At 43.1% G+C, this 16,167-nt stretch overlaps 1 protein-coding gene across 3 annotated transcripts; it reads left to right on the forward strand.

Annotated features, from left to right (window-relative positions):
• Positions 1–7: 7 nt before the first annotated feature.
• On the forward strand, positions 8–15,689 carry ENKUR (enkurin, TRPC channel interacting protein). 3 transcript variants are annotated; one of them, XM_071428795.1, is made up of 5 exons: positions 8–279; positions 3,645–3,790; positions 5,295–5,515; positions 11,708–11,854; positions 15,312–15,689. In XM_071428795.1, exons 1-5 carry the CDS (start codon positions 137–139, stop codon positions 15,483–15,485), a joined length of 831 nt encoding a protein of 276 aa, XP_071284896.1. In that variant the 5' UTR covers positions 8–136; the 3' UTR covers positions 15,486–15,689. The 3 variants fall into 3 exon arrangements, with proteins under 3 accessions (XP_071284896.1, XP_071284898.1, XP_071284899.1); XM_071428797.1 differs by having other exon boundaries at positions 8–210; XM_071428798.1 differs by lacking the exon at positions 8–279 and adding an exon at positions 1,883–2,010.
• Positions 15,690–16,167: the final 478 nt, after the last annotated feature.

A 16,167-nucleotide genomic window follows, 5' to 3' on the forward strand; every position in this document is an offset into this window, starting at 1 on the left:
CCCGGCGGTTTCCTCGGCAACCGACAACAGCTGCCGGCCCCGAGCCCCGAGCCCCTCAGCGAGGCGGCGCTTCCCCGGTCCGAAGCCCCACAGGCAGGCAAGCGCTCCCCTGTGCCCGAGCTGCCGCGGCAGCAGCATGGCCACGCAGAGCGCCCCGGAGGGCGCCTGTGACCCGCCGCCCCGGCCGAAGCCGCCCGCCAAATCTGACGGGTATGTGGGTGTCACAGAGCTGCTTGCGGGCAAGGGTGGCTGGTTCCGGCGAAGCAATGCATTTAACTGGTAACAGGTTTTAAAAACCCCCAAACAAACAAGTTTTTCCATAGTTACGCCCCCTCCTAAGGAGTCACTAACATCAGGAAGGGCATTGAGGTGCTGGAGTGTGTCCAGAGAGGGGCAGAGAACCCTGGGGAAGGGTCTGGAGCACGAGTCCGATGAGCAGCAGCTGAGGGAGCTGGGCGAGTTTAGCCTGGTGAAAGGGAGGCTCAGGGTGATTTTATTGCTCTCTACCACTGCCTAAAAGGAGGGTGCAGCCAGGTGGGGGTTGGACTGTTTTCCTAGGCAGTTAGTGACCGGACGAGAGGACATGGCCTCAGCTGCACCAGGGCAGGTTTAGATTGGACATTCGGAAGAGATTTTTCACAAGAATGGGTGATCAGGTACTGGAGTGGGCTGCCCGGGAGGGTGGTGGAATGAATCCCTGTCCCTGGAGGTGTTTAAGGAAATACTGGGTGTGGTGTTTAGTCTAGTTGATAAGATGGTGTTGGACTTGATAATTCAGAGGTCTTTTTCAGCCTAATTAATTCTGTGATCTGAGGGTTTATGGTCTGCTCCAAGAAGTGATGATTTAAGTTTGGTGTCTTCAGTGGCATCTTGTTAGTTCATAATTTACAAAGCAGCCCTTCTGTGCACAGGAATTACATGACATCTTTGTTATTTGCTTAGAACAGCTCAGTGAGCAGCTGAAAAGGTGGGCTTTCCAGTTTCCATGCTTTCCATGTTTCGGCTGTATCCTCTGACATTGTTTCTTTTGCTTCCTTTTCTTACCGCTTGCCTTAAAATATAAGAAAAGGCCTTTTGCCAAGAGCTATGCAGACGTGTTGTTTTTTTCAAGTCCCTATTTATATAAAAGGCTGTTACACTTAGCATCCTTAGTGAAAGGGCAGGTCGTAACTCAATAGTTTTAAAACAAGTAGATGTATCAGTGACACTCATTAGAACAAAGATAGTTATCCTGTTTCAGGTTAAAGGATTCAGACTTGTGAGATTCCTAGTTCTGAGTCTTTCCCATGTAAAAGTAGGTCTTTAAATTTTGTTTGTTTTCATTGTGAATGGGTATAGTTTTGGACAGATACTTTTGAAGACAGAGGAAGGTGAAAGGACAATATGTTGAGGCATGCACACTAAATCCATTCCTGATTTAATACTGTTCAGAGATTTGGATACTCCATGACCTTAGGTTCAGTTTAGGCAAGAGATTCCTTGGCTTAGATATAATCTGACTAAATCCCCTTCTGATCTCATTGACTTCTGTTGTCACCACACTTGCAGCTTAGGGTCACAATTTGACAAATATTCAGCTGGTAACAGGACTATTGAACCTGGTTAATAGCATGATTTGGCCAGTTTTAACTAATGCATACAAAATCTACTTTGTTGTATGGGGTTTTTTTCCCCAAATGAAATCATATATATTTCACCCTCAACTGACTATTACTGCAACCATCCTCATTTTCCCCAGCTTTGATATCCCAAGTTGACACCTAAGGAATAGGTGTCATCTTCTGTCTTCTTACAGATGTATTGTCTCTTTTTCCCTTGCTAAATGATGAGCAAATTAGATTCTGATGTTGCTCATAAACATGTTTTTTTCCTTGCAACTCTCTCTAACCCTGTGATATTGAGCCACTTCCTTGAACTGGAAAGTCACTGAAAACATAAAAGATCCCCTATCTCTTCATCCAAAGGTGTCTATAGCTGTCTACAAATGATGGCTTCACCTCATACCAGTATGTAAGAAACTCAGTGTTTTCTCATGTATTTTCTCATTCCAAGACTGTGCACATCACTAGGTCAAAATTTGAATAAGGCCAGTGCCTTTCTCTCCCATGTGCTCATGATGCCACTTCTAGAAAATGGTGAGGAATACTGCTATTTATCAATTGGGTGGGTTTGTGCAGTGTCTATAGCTGTTTACCATGACTTTACCAGAAAAAAATTTAAAAAAACCTCATTCCTTATAATTAGAAGTATTTCAGGAAGTATATATGATCTTATGCAGAAAATCCTCTCTCTGATTTTGGAGACCAAATCTCCAAAAAACAAAATAAGTCCACAATTTTAATGAAGTCCTCTGACATGTTCTAATGTTATGATCAGGTACAAATATATTTATTGGACATTTGCAGCTCATGGACAAGAGCTTTTATCAATGTTGCTACTGTGATACACATTCAGTGGCCCAGGATTACATGGTTTCTTTCCTCCTATTTCAGTATTTCCATAGAAAGGACTGCACTATATGTCATCTTTTTTGTTCCTTTTTAGCCTTACTTGAAAACATGACATTGTTTTCTTCAGAAACACATTTTTTTTCTGTAAAAGAAGCACAGTTTTTCATGAGCTTTAGTCTACCATAAATTAATATGACATATTTCCTAAAGATGGGCAGATTATAAAAGTACAGTGAGGGAGCCTTCCCTTCAGGAGCAGGGAGTTCTGCTTCCTCAGGCAAACATCTGTGACAGCTCAATCCTTCAGATAGAGGCAAGATGTTGCCAATCAGCTAATGATCAGCATTTGGCTGCTTTTGGAGATTTTGATTAAAGCAGAAGTTACCATGCCATATGCAACATTTGACCAAAACAGCAGTGTGTGTATACCATGTTCATACAGCTTTTCATGTCTGAGCCCCCACTGATTTTCACATCAGCTGTTTCAGTGCCAAACCCACCCCTGATTACCATTGTTCAGGATCACAGCTCCTGTCTGTGTAACATAAGGAATCTGCAGTGTGCTGTGCTATTTCAGAGCAGTCACCCCCCTCATCTCTCATAAGTGTCTGTAACAGATGGTTCAGCAGGAACACTGAGACAGTGATACAGTGGACAGTAATAAGAAAAACTGATGATCAAGGACATCCTGTACAATTCTTGACTGCATTTGACATCTTTTCTCGAGCATAAATCATAGAATCATAGATAATGCTGAGTTGGAAGGGAGCCATCAGGATCACTGAGTCCAGCTCCTGGCCCTGCACAGGACACCCCCAAGAATCACACCATGTACCATAAGGAATTCATGCAAGCGATACTCAAGTTTATTTACAAAATTTAGGTTTTGTTGGAATTCAGAATGTCTGTGTTCAGCGTATATATTTGGTATTTATTTCCCCAAGTGTGATAATTCTGACCTCAGAGACACAAGAGCAGAAGGAAGAAGCAAGCTAACTTGAGAACCAGAAAGCTCCTTTGTCACTGCACTACTAGATTTAGGCTTAGCATGGAGGCTGTGTGAATTATGGGCTTTATTTGGGAGAGAGTACAAAACAAAACAGATTAGGCTTTTGCCATGAGCTACTGCAAAAAAGTATATTCTTTGAAGAACATTTTCTGACCCTTCTTTATGGATATTTTTTAACCTCTAAGGTATATATCCAAACTAAGAGAACTTGTGAAACATGAAGGAGACAAAAATAAATCTCAGTGGAAAACTATGGGGCCAGCAAAAGTTGCAGTGCCATCTCCAAATGATTTTCTGCAGAAACGTTCCAAGGAGTCCAAGCTAGCACCAAGTAAGTGTAGACAGAAAATATATGCAGTAATGTATTTTTTAGAGTAGAGAGTTCATCTTTGTGTCTTACAGTACTATGTTATGGGCAGCTATTGGGTTGTAAAAACAGAAGTACTGGTTTGTGGTGTCAGTATCAGGACTCCTATTGTTGTGAGGTCAGTATCAGGACCCAGCTGTTGTAGGAATGATCTTCGTCACTTGTGACATTACACTTAGTTACTGCCAAAGAAGAACGTGAACTCAAATGACTTGGATCAAATCATTATTTCTGGAAATGATAATGAGTTAGAGTTATGTCTAGTGGGAAATATGATGGGAAATAATTAATCTTAATTGCTTACTATAAGTGAGATTACTCAGGATACTACTGAATTTCTGTTGGTGCCTTGGAGAAAAGATTACACTAAAATGGAAGAGGGTCTATATTCTCTGGAGAAAGGATTATAAGAAGTTGTTTACAAGGATTAGGAAGCAGCAAGAGCAGGGCTCTTCCCTAAGGAGAAATAAGTCAGACATTGAGGCCAACCACCATGCAGACTGGGCAAAGACCTCACCAAGAGAGTGCAGTCCCACCATGTCAGGCAGGCCAGCAGAGCAGGGTGGTGAGGAAAGTCTGTCCTGTCAGTGTGTCCCACTGACCATCAGGCAAAATCGAGTTACAGGCCAGGCCCCTCCACTGACTCCATACAGCTCTTCAGGAGCAGGACTAGGGTCCCTTCACTGATTCCATACAGCTCTTCAGGAGCAGGACTGGAGTCCCTCCACTGACTCCATACAGCTCTTCAGGAGCAGGACTAGGGTCCCTTCACTGATTCCATACACTCTTCAGGAGCAGGACTAGGGTCCCTTCACTGATTCCATACACTCTTCAGGAGCAGGACTGGAGTCCCTCCACTGATTCCATACACTCTTCAGGAGCAGGACTAGGGTCCCTTCACTGATTCCATACAGCTCTTCAGGAGCAGGACTAGGGTTCCTCCACTGACTCCATACAGCTCTTCAGGAGCAGGACTAGGGTCCTCCACTGATTCCATACACTCTTCAGGAGCAGGACTGGGGCAGACATGGCTGGGACAGCTCATCCAGGTATTGACAGGTGAAATGGGGCTCCTGAGCCCAGGGGGGGGGGGGTGGGGTGGATGCCCCAGGTGAGACTGGGCAAGACCATTATTCCCCAGGGGCTCTGACAATGAGCACCTCTACTAAAAGTAGTTATAATTACATTTGAAAAAAGTCCTGTACTGCTACAGTTAAGAGAAAATGATTGTCAAATAAGGAAAGTGCATTTCAAACACCATAGTATTTCCTAGGTTATGAAACTTCTGTTAGGCCAAACAAACATACCTCACAGTTCATTGACAGGCAGTTCTTTCATTGTAGATACTGCTGGGTTCTATTTTTATGTAATTCTGTACATAGTTTTTCCCTTTTGAAAAGTGTAATAATATGAAATAGGAAACCTCTTCAAATTTTTTGCTGAGAATGTTTACATGCTCTATTCACAGAAAAAAAAGAAGAGGATGGTAAAAAATTGCTCCCATTATCAGTGCCACCCAGGACATACCACCCAGTTACTCGCATTAAAAAGAATTTTATAAGTAAAAATGCACTTGCTGTTATGACAGGGGAGCCTAAAAAGCCTCGACATTTTTGTGTTGATACAAGACAGGGAGATAAATATCTCCTTGAACCTTCAGGACTTTTTCCAAAATACATTAACAAAAAGGTATGTTTTATTAAATTATATTGGAAATACTATTCATAATGCCTATTTTAGTTTCACCATTGCATAGATACCATTGCTGTTTGTGTTAGATGTTGCCTTCTTGTGAAGGCCGCGATGACCTGGTTTCAGGGGCCCAGCACTTCGATCTCCTTTCGTGGGATCCCTTGTGGCCAATAACGGACGCTGACACCAATGTGGTGGACGGTTAAAGGCCTTTATTGAGAGGTCTTAAGGGTATTTATGGACTAAGGGGTCTCTCTACGTCAGACAGGGGTTTGGCTATACTTTCTAGGGTTAGTATGGAGTGGAAAGTTACTGGCATGCATAGGTTAGGGGGGCTACACGTCTGGCTACATTCCAAGGGTGATCTTTATCTATGGGGAGGGGGGTAGAAGGATTCCTGTAACTTTCCGTTACAGCCCGAAATCTTCCGAGCGCCTGTCCCTGGCCTACCACACTTCCCCCCCCTCTTTCACAAATGAACGAGGTAGTCTTATACATAGGCACTGAAATGAGGTAGGAAGTTGAGATCTGATTAGGGAAAAGGGTCTTGGGAAACCTGAGTAAGTTTCTGCCAGGCAAGTCTCTCGTGACTGGCAGCGTTCCCTGTTGAATTCACAGGAATTGTGGCTGTCCCAGGAACAGGATGTTAGCCCGTTCTATGCGGGCCTGAACGAATGAGACCAGCTTGTTCAGCAGACATGGCCCGAAGGTAACAGCTAAAAGCAGTATTGCCAATGGACCTATTAGGGTAGAAATTAGGGTGGTTAACCATGGCGATTGGTTGAACCAGGATTCGAACCAGTTCTGTTGGGCTTCCCTGTCTTTCTGTCTCTGAGCCAGTCTGTTTCGGAGTTCTGCCATGGAGTCTCTAACGACTCCTGTATGGTCAGCGTAGAAACAGCATTCCTCTTTCAAGGCGGCACACAGGCCCCCTTGCTGCATGAACAGGAGATCCAGTCCTCGCCTGTTCTGCAGGACCACTTCTGAGAGTGAAGAAACTGACTTTTCTAGGAAGGAAATGGATTTCTCGATCCTCTGCAGGTCCTCATCGATGGTCATCTGCAGCTGGGACAGTCCTTGGTGTTGAGTCGCTAGGGCTGAGACACCTGTTGCCGTTCCAGCCGCCCCTAGGCCGAGCAGCATTGCGATAGTTATACCTGTTAATATTTCTCTCTTGTGGAGCCGGTTGTTATTTTCGGAAAGGTGGTACACCTCTTCGTCTGAGTGGTACAGGATCCTAGGGATGATCAGAACTTGAACACAAAAGTCGTTAGAGTTACCGAATTTGGCAAGAGACACGCAGGGACTTACTCCAGATCTCTGGCAAACCCACATCCCAGATGTGGATGGGACTACCCACTTACTATTTTTCTTGTCGGGCTCAACTACTTTGGTGCAGATGTCGCCTTTCCGCTTAGCTAGGGTTGCATTGCCGAAGCATCTGCCCTGACCTGTGACTTGACTCAGGGTAATTCCTTTGCGGGGTGTGTCCCATCTGCACTGGCGAGGGGCATCGGCTGTGGAATAGCTGAAGGGGGTATCTAAAGCGACTCCTTCATAAAAGGGGGGTTTAACATCGTAACAAAGCCAGCAGGACTCGGTTAGGTTAGGGTTAGATTCATTCAGGGATAAAAAGGTAGCTTCTAACATGCGAAGGATTGGGTTCGAGCCTGAGCTGGCTGATTGGCCTATCTGGAAGGCTTCCTCATCGCCAGTCGGGACGTCGGTGACCCTTGTGGGTAGGGGTTTGGGGTAGGTCATATTTTTCCCTTTCTGTGTGCTTTTGCCTGTGGGAGCATAGGGTATGAAGATCCCCTGCCCCACTATGGGTTGGCATAGATGGGCCGTCTCGCATCCATAGCGGGAGGGGGCTGAATATGGCCCGCACGCCCCCCCCCTCTCCCGTTTCCCCGGGGCCGGGATCTACAGTCCCTAGCCAGGTGACCTCTCTTCCCACAGCTCCAGCAGATCCCTCTGGGGCGCTGTTGGGGCGAGGGTGTTGCCTGGGGACGCTGTGCCGGCTGGGGGCAGTTAGCCGCAACATGACCTGACTGACCACATTTGAAGCAGGCCATCACACTGGTTAAGGTGTGCACGGTTGCCTGAAGTGGGGTCAGCTGCTCTTCCCTCACAACATGCTTAATCATGTCAGCCAGGCTGGCCCCGGCTGGTAGGGAACGCAATATATCTTTGGTTACGGTGTTACATTGCTGCCGAAGGCAGTCAGTTACCACCGGGCCTTTTGCGACAGCGGGTAAATTAGAAGAGTCCACGGCAGCCTGAAGGCGGTCAACAAATTGTGTAAAGCTTTCACTCTCCCCCTGTTTGATGGTCGACCATGGTGTCGGTCTGGCCACCACCCTGGATGCGGCACGTATAGCTTCTCTGGCCGCCCGGGAAGTCGCCCTGACTTCCTCGATCCGAAGCTGGGCAGCTTGTTGCTGGGGTGTGGCCACTTCGTCGTGCTTCCCCAACAACCTAGATAAACTCGACCCGTGGAGTGGCTGCCCTTCCCCCGCCGTCTGAGCGAGCATGGTTGCACATTGGTCCGTCCATTCCTGCTTAAATATTATCAAGCCCGCCCCATCAAAAAGCATACGGCTTATTTGCACTATATCGAAAGGGAGTAAATCATCATTGCTAAAAAGACCATCCACGAGAGTGGAAACCACCCCTGAGTTAATTCCTTTTTCTGAGATGGCTTTTACTGTTGTTTGAACGTCTTTGGAATTAACGGGAGTATACGTTCTTTGCTGGTTCCCCTGGGGTCCCGTAATTCTCACCGGGAAGGCATGCACCGATGCTGCGGATGCCCATTCCGCGCATTCGATTTTGATTTTACCCCAGTCGGTGAGTTCGTATTGGGGCTGGTTCCCGGTTGTGTTAAAAGTTTTAATTGGTTTCGTCCGAAACCGCATTGATTCTGTTTTCTCTGCTTCCGAGTCGCTGCTGGACTCGGTGGGCTCCGCAGAGCGATCCGGGGAGCTGTGGCTCCCTTCAGAGTCGGAAGTCGACTGCCAATATACTTCCGGTCTCTGCTGCCGTTTTGTCCGGCTACGGCCCCGCTCCTCCCCTCGGGGGCGGTGCTGATGTTGCTGGCGGTGCCGCCCCCTGGGCTCGCCCTGCCTCCCGCAGGGAGGGATCTCTCCCATATATGGTGGCATCAGTAGGCGCGGCTCCCGGGTGAGTGCCTGCCCTCTGTTGCACCCCCATGCATGCGCGTCTGCTGGGACCCACGGCTCTCGGCCGGGCATGGGCTCAGCGCTGATTTCCCGCGCATGCGTGTTCGCGGTTGGCCGCGGTTCTGGGTTCGTCCCGCCGCGGACCGGCGGGCTCCACCCCTCTCCCCGGCCATCCGCGCCATATTCAAACGGGTAAGGCGGCGGATCCCCTCCGCCGCTCGCCCGCGCGCTTGCCCTCTCGATATTTCGGGCTTCTGTCGCCAACCCCTCCCAAAAGGACCGTGCGAGTCCCTCCGCTTCTTGCGCTAAGTCGGCTAGCGGCGGGGAAGGGTTGGGCGGGGGGTCCGTGGGCACCCCGGGGGGCTCCGGAGGTGGTCTGGGCCCCGGCGGGTCCCTCGAAGGGGTCAGGGGGTCCCCCGGGGGCTCTGAGAGCTCCGGGGGCTTTGGGCTGGAGGAGGGATGGGTCGCGCCCGGCCCCCCCGTCTCCCCGCTCTCAATCGAGTCGCCACCAGGGGGGTTTCGTGTTCCCGCCCCCTCCCCCAGCTGCGGCGCGATTAACAAACAGGAGCGCGCAACGTTCCACGTCTCCTGTTCTTCTAATGCTTTGCGTAGGGCGGCTTCTGCCTTTCCCCACGCTTTCAGGCTTTTGCTGCTGCCTGTGGCTTTTGTGTCCTCTGCTAGCGCGACAGTACATTTCTGCCACACCCCAGGGTGTAATATATCTATGGGTCGAGAAATAACCCCAAGCTCTAAGAGTCTCGTCAATGCGAGATTAAAATTCCTGAGCTCACATTTGATTCCCCATTGCATATGTATCAAACTTACGACCTTCGCTATCGCTTCCATACGAATCGCGGGTCTCTGGGGCGTCCCCCTTCTTCGTTATGGCCGTTCCGGCGTTGAGTGCTGTCCCCTGGCCAGGAGTACTCCCGTCGCCCGGACTCGTCCCTCCGTCCCGATCCCGGGTTTCGGCACCACTATGTTGCCTTCTTGTGAAGGCCGCGATGACCTGGTTTCAGGGGCCCAGCACTTCGATCTCCTTTCGTGGGATCCCTTGTGGCCAATAACGGACGCTGACACCAATGTGGTGGACGGTTAAAGGCCTTTATTGAGAGGTCTTAAGGGTATTTATGGACTAAGGGGTCTCTCTACGTCAGACAGGGGTTTGGCTATACTTTCTAGGGTTAGTATGGAGTGGAAAGTTACTGGCATGCATAGGTTAGGGGGGCTACACGTCTGGCTACATTCCAAGGGTGATCTTTATCTATGGGGAGGGGGGTAGAAGGATTCCTGTAACTTTCCGTTACAGCCCGAAATCTTCCGAGCGCCTGTCCCTGGCCTACCACAGTTAGACCTCTTGAATTCATGGAGAAGAAATCACTGGCACTAGATTTGTGCTTTGCTTTTGCTCTGTTTTCATTTGCTTATGCTGTCAGCCAAAAAATTTTGCAGAATGATTGTTCTAAAGCAATGGCATATGTCTTGCATTGGGAACCCAGGGAGTGTATAATGGGAGACACGTAATTCTATGATGAATGAATGTTTGCTGCTTAGAAAAGACAGACAGGGAAGAAGAGAAGGAGGGTTGCACTTTGAATGAAGGAGCTGTTCAAATATATGGAGTTCTTCTATGAAATTGGTAACAGGCTGGTTGAGCCTGTGGGTCAGAATCAGAGGAAAGGCCAGCAACTGTCAAAAGTGTGTTTGTTATGGAGCACCCAAAAAGGTGAGGAGCTGGATGAAAATCTCTTTAAGCAACTTGAGGAAATCTTCAGATCACAATGCAGCTTCTTATGGAAGACTTCTCTCTCCTTGAAAGCTGCTGAAAGGATAACAAACCCAATGGCATGAAAGCAATTGAAAAAGTTTCCTGAAGCATGCCAGCAACATCTTTCTTGACAGATGGTGCATGAGCCAGTCAATGATCATGCTCTTCTGCTACTTACAAACCAGGAAGAATTGCTCAGGGGTGTGATAATCAGTTGTAGTCTGGGTGGCACAGAGCATGTAGCAGTTGCAGACCCCCTCCTGTTCAGGGAGCCAGGTGGGCACTGACTGCTCAGGAGAGCAAACAGCAGCTTATTGAGGGTAACTCATGTGAGACAGCTCTGGAAAGCAAAGACCTTAGGAGAGCTGACATGCTTTTAGGGAGAACCTCCTCTGTCCACAGGAACAGTCCATCCCCTACCAGGAAAATAAGATCTATCAAGAGTCTGGCTTATCTAAACATGTAACCCATGACAGAGCATTAAGAGATGACATAACTCATGACAGAGAAGATGCCAAAAAGAACCTGAAGCTCTTGCAGTACTTTTCCATGGCTAAAAATGGATATAAACAATACTAGTCATGGTGCTACCTGACACTAAAAGATTAGTGAATAATTTTGCATTTAGTAGAAAGAAGGTAGACTCTGATATCTTTTGGCTAGAGGAGCTTCATTTTCAAAGGTTAAGGTAAAATAGGTGTGTTTCCCCAAGAATGTCTGGGATATTCAGAAGTTATTTTTTTCCTCACTGAAACACATAAGTGTGGGATAGTTTATCCTTCTTAATTAGTCTTAATTAGTCTTAATTTTCATGTATGTGTTCTTGTATGTTGAAATGTTCAGCAAACATCAGGATACAGGAAGACCTTTCAAAGACATTCTCTAAGGAATGTTTCCAATCATAGAAGCTAACACTGTATAAAAATGTAAAATACTCACTGTCATGAACAGGTTTCAAACTCCTTGCTCAGCCATCAGTTCTTATGAATAGACATTTTGGATTCTGGATTCTTTTGTCTTCTAAGGTTTTGAAAATAAATTGAAAGGAATTATTTATATGTTTTTCTCAAGCTAAAAAGATGGTCGTGTTTGACACTTAAGAACATGGTGACTTAGGATTTTAGTGCTCAGTAGCACAAATTGTCATTTCAAGCTATTTTTGCAAATGGATGGATAACAGGTATCTCTTTGTTTCCTTCTTAAAAGCACATATAAGGAATTTCTTCCTTCTCCTTATAGAATTATGGCGTTTTACCAAAATACGTGATACAGAGAAATGAAGAAATGAAGAGAGAGGAGGAAGAATACCAAGCCAGTGTTTTGGAGCAACTCAAGAAGAAAGCTATGAAACTACTATCTGAAGAAGAAAGGACAAATGTTCTGAAGGTGCATATTTTGATTTAGTTTAATTAGTATAATGTCCAAAAGATTAAATGCGGTAATGTAGGTCCATATAAATAATAAAAGTATACTTTTTTCGTTTTTTAAGTGAAATGAATTAGTTGGCTACTTTTTCACTAGATGGAGCTGTAGAACAGTTGTATACAACTGAAAGGAACTTATTTAGCTACAGTTTTAATAGGTTTCAATTCTGTTTGGTCCTTATTCACATTAATGACTTGAAATTTCAGTGAAACTTCAAAGAGCAGAAAATCACCAATATGGATTTAGTGACACTTATTAATGGAGAAATAATTTTTTTCCTAATGCAGAATATTGCTTCTTTTACTGGCAGTTTCTATCTTCACATTGTGACCTCACTGATTAAAGCATAATGACTTGCTTTAAAATGTGGCAAAAAAACCCAGAATTAAACTGCAGTATAGTCAGAACTATGACTGAAAATTTTGTATTTTGTCAAGTTGTTCTGTATACTGTCTTGCATACAGTTTTTATTGCACAAGACTTTTTAAAGAGAATTAATACCATAAAAGAAGTAGACCATAAAACAGATATCCGGTTCTGACCTAGAACTGGAATTTTTCTTGACCACTTTTTAGACAAATTTCCTATGAAAATGAAGCTTATATGTCTGTGATGTCTGTATATCAGTCTGTCCCTTAATAACTTGCTCTTAGCATCCACCTGAAACAAATTAATAGATAGATGGACAGCTCAAAGATGCTGAATGCCCACAAAAAAAAAAAAAATCGAGAGAGAAAACAATGTCTAACTTGCTTGTCTGAAAGACAAACTGGTTAATTGGCAAGGTCTGAAATGTCCAGCACAGTGGTCTTTTGCGTATACAACAAACAGTAGAAGCTAGGAAGGAGTATGGGAGAGAGGTGACAGCAATATAAAGAACAAAACATATTTTTTATATTGCACTGACAGCAATATAAAGAACAAAACATATTTTTATGGTGAGAAAGGCATAGGACAAGCTGATGGTCCAACAAGTTAACAATGCAGCAAAAATATATGTGCAAAAAAGGCATGTGAGTTCAGCTGCTCACCATTCTGCATTTAGTTTGATTAAAATTATGTTCTATATTTTTCAAACAGAGGAATGTACTGGAATTTTTTTTTTCATTTTTAAATTTTTTAGATTGTTTTTATTAACTCAGTATTTCTTTCCATTTTTTTTCAAAAACATTTACCTTTCCATGGGCTTACTTATGCATTTATATTGTCAGGAGGAATTAGTGTCCCTAGGGTATGTGGCTTCTACCCAGTGCTCAGCTGTAGACATATGGCAACTTCTGTCCTTTAAAATAATTGACATTGCTACTGAACACATGTGCACTATCTGATTTGAAAGAATACGTGGCAATAGATGCCTGAGACCAAAATCAACCCTCCTGACCTTACAAAAATAAAGGGAAGTAATTTGTGCCAACATTTTTTGAACTCTTCATTGTGCTTACTTTGGTTGGGATTTTATGAGAATAAAAAGTGAACGTTGATAGATGCAGTACATATTTCTCACTAATCCAGCATGAATTAGAATTCCATATATAGAGCTGGATATTCAGTTTGTGATCTAGCAGTAGGAATAGCAGTCAGCATATTATGTTGTTGGAGGAGCTGTGAAGGAGATTTTTATAGACTCATGATCTGCTTTTGATCTCTCCACTTTGTAGGGATAGAGCAGTTTTGGTGAATGTATGCTCTAATGTTTTAAAATTCACTATTTTCAATTATTTCCAAGCCAGTTCTTACTAATGTACATAAAAAGAATTATTTAAAGAATCTATGAGTGACTTTTTAATGAAAGTTTTTGAAAAGATGAGATTTATTTTTATGCCTATATATTTGTAAACTGTACCTGATGCCTGGTAGACTATGAAACTTACCAAAGTACTTTACAGCCTTGGATAGCAAAAACAAGTATCACTACCAGACAGTAGGTAAATATCCTTGTTGCTCTAAGTTTCACATGTAGCAGTAAAGTTTTTAAGCTTATGAAGATTTTTGTAATGACCTTTATGAACAACACTTACATGCTTAATATGAATATGCAAAAAGCATGAATTTCTATGCAATAAATGCACTGGTTTGAATTGTTAAAATATTAGTTCATAATAAAGATTAGATTTTTCTTAGTGTTGTCAGGAGAGTTCTTTTTTTTTGTAAATCGATTTATAGAGTCAACAAAAGACAAGTTTTTAAGCACAAGAGCCCTTAAGTTCTGAAATAGAAACAACAGTCTTCAAAGCTAAAGATGTATAAAAATAAACCCTCTAAATTTAACTTCAGTATGTTCATCAGTTAGCCAGACTGTGAGAAAAGTGTTTCATAATAATGGAGGAGGTGAGGTTGGAAATCACAGTGTGCCATAAAATCAGTGTGCCAATTGAATCCAGTTTTGGTTAGGGAGAAGAGCTGAAAACTTTGGTTCCCAAGAGAGTAATTTCACTTCTTTATTCGTGAAGATACATTGTGATATCCTCTAAGGTGACAGAACTGAGAGCCATAAACATTTATGAGAACTGTTTTCTCACCAAGAGGTGTGTTATTTACTGATTGCTGTCTCAGTTCCTTGTTAGTTGTGATTATTAAGTTCACATATAGTTTTCATGGAACATTTGATGCACTAGATAAACTCTACTAAATCCTCACATACATGTGGATAGAATGTGTAGATTTTGATTATACTTTTGAGGAAAGTAAGAGCAATGGTTGCGGTAATTGTAAGAAAGATATATAAAGACAAGATGTAAATTTTATTTTTCTACCACTCTCTGGTTCCTTTTAGTGTATATTGGTGATAAAAGTGTTGTCTCTGGTGTCTCTGTGTCTCTGACTTAACAGATTTATGAATAAGTTTTGATTATAGCACTTTTAATTTGTTAATGTAGAATTTTAGTCTCAAGGTTTTATATATAGAGGATATGGTTTGCTCTATCTAGAAGGGTAATTCTTTGCATAGCAGCATGCAAGAGAGGTAGTAGTTATTGTTGTTGATAGGGTCAGTGACAGTTAGGGTTTTTAGTCCAAATGATAAAAAAAAATTGCTGATAGTTGTTACTGTAAATGTAGATTAGAAGGGGAATGCAATTATTCAGTGTTTTTTCAAAGTAGTTTATAGAAGTTAAAGTGTTGTGGAATCAGTGACCATGGTCTGAATGAAATCTCTTACAGAAAATTAGGCTGGTGGTGAGATGGCCTGAAACTTTGCTGAATTTTGCTCAATATGGCTGGAGTTCCAAGTATAATAACTCTTAAGGATTTAATTGATTTGCTCCAATTAAGATGACTACACATTATTCATGTACTTATCTATTATTTTTACACTGCAGTAACACTTAGCATATGTAATATAAATTTAAAAACCAAGTAGTTTATGTACATATTGTTCTTACTTTTTCTCATATGTTTCCTTTTCATGTAATGGCACCAGGCACTGAAAAAGAACTGGGAGGAAATAAATCGTGCATATCAAAGTCTTCCAATAGTAACAGACACCAGGTACAAGCAGATGCATAAAGAAGAGCTGGAATTAAAGCTGAAACAACTGGAGCATGACATAGCAGCAATTGAGAAGCATAAATGTGTCTACATTGCAAACATATAAGGATTGTTGTTCAGATATGGTCTCTATTCTCCTTTTTCCCTGTCCCCACATCTCCAAGAAGTGCCTCTCTAAATTCTCACAAGATGCTACTGTCAACTATTTAGAAGGAAACGCTCAACTAAGTATGTAGCATCTTAGAAAAGTTGTTACATGTAATTCTCATCTGTACAATTCCCAAACATTTTGAAATAAAATGCTTAACTCAACTTTGAGTATGAATAATGAATTTAATTTATTATTCTTTGTAATTTTTATTAACTACTAGGATTTCTATAAACATCATACAAAAAGCATATAAAACACTGTTTCTTATGTTTGGAGTACATCTTTCCTTGCCTAGCCAAAACAAAAGGAAATAATTGGCTGCAGAAGACAGCTTGGTAAATATAACTTCAGGATGGAATGGCTTCTGGACTATATATTAAAGAGATGTTTTGCTTTACTTAAAAGCTTGAGTAATTGTATTTCTAAACAGCTTGGGTTTTGTATAACATTTTGTGTACTTATTTTTTGTTACCAAAACCAGTTTTTAATGTGGAAACCTGTAATAATACAGACTTCACACAATACAGACACCACGTGTGTGTTTTCACAAGTACATAATGCTGTAATACTATAGTAAATCTACAGTTAAATTAGAAAAATGTGTTTTGACTGGAATTATGTGTGTTGTTAGAATGAA

This window comes from Agelaius tricolor, unplaced genomic scaffold (genome assembly GCF_023055355.1).
Source record: "Agelaius tricolor isolate 1412-34295 unplaced genomic scaffold, bAgeTri1.0.p SCAF_6, whole genome shotgun sequence".
NCBI classification, from domain to species: Eukaryota; Metazoa; Chordata; class Aves; order Passeriformes; family Icteridae; genus Agelaius; species Agelaius tricolor.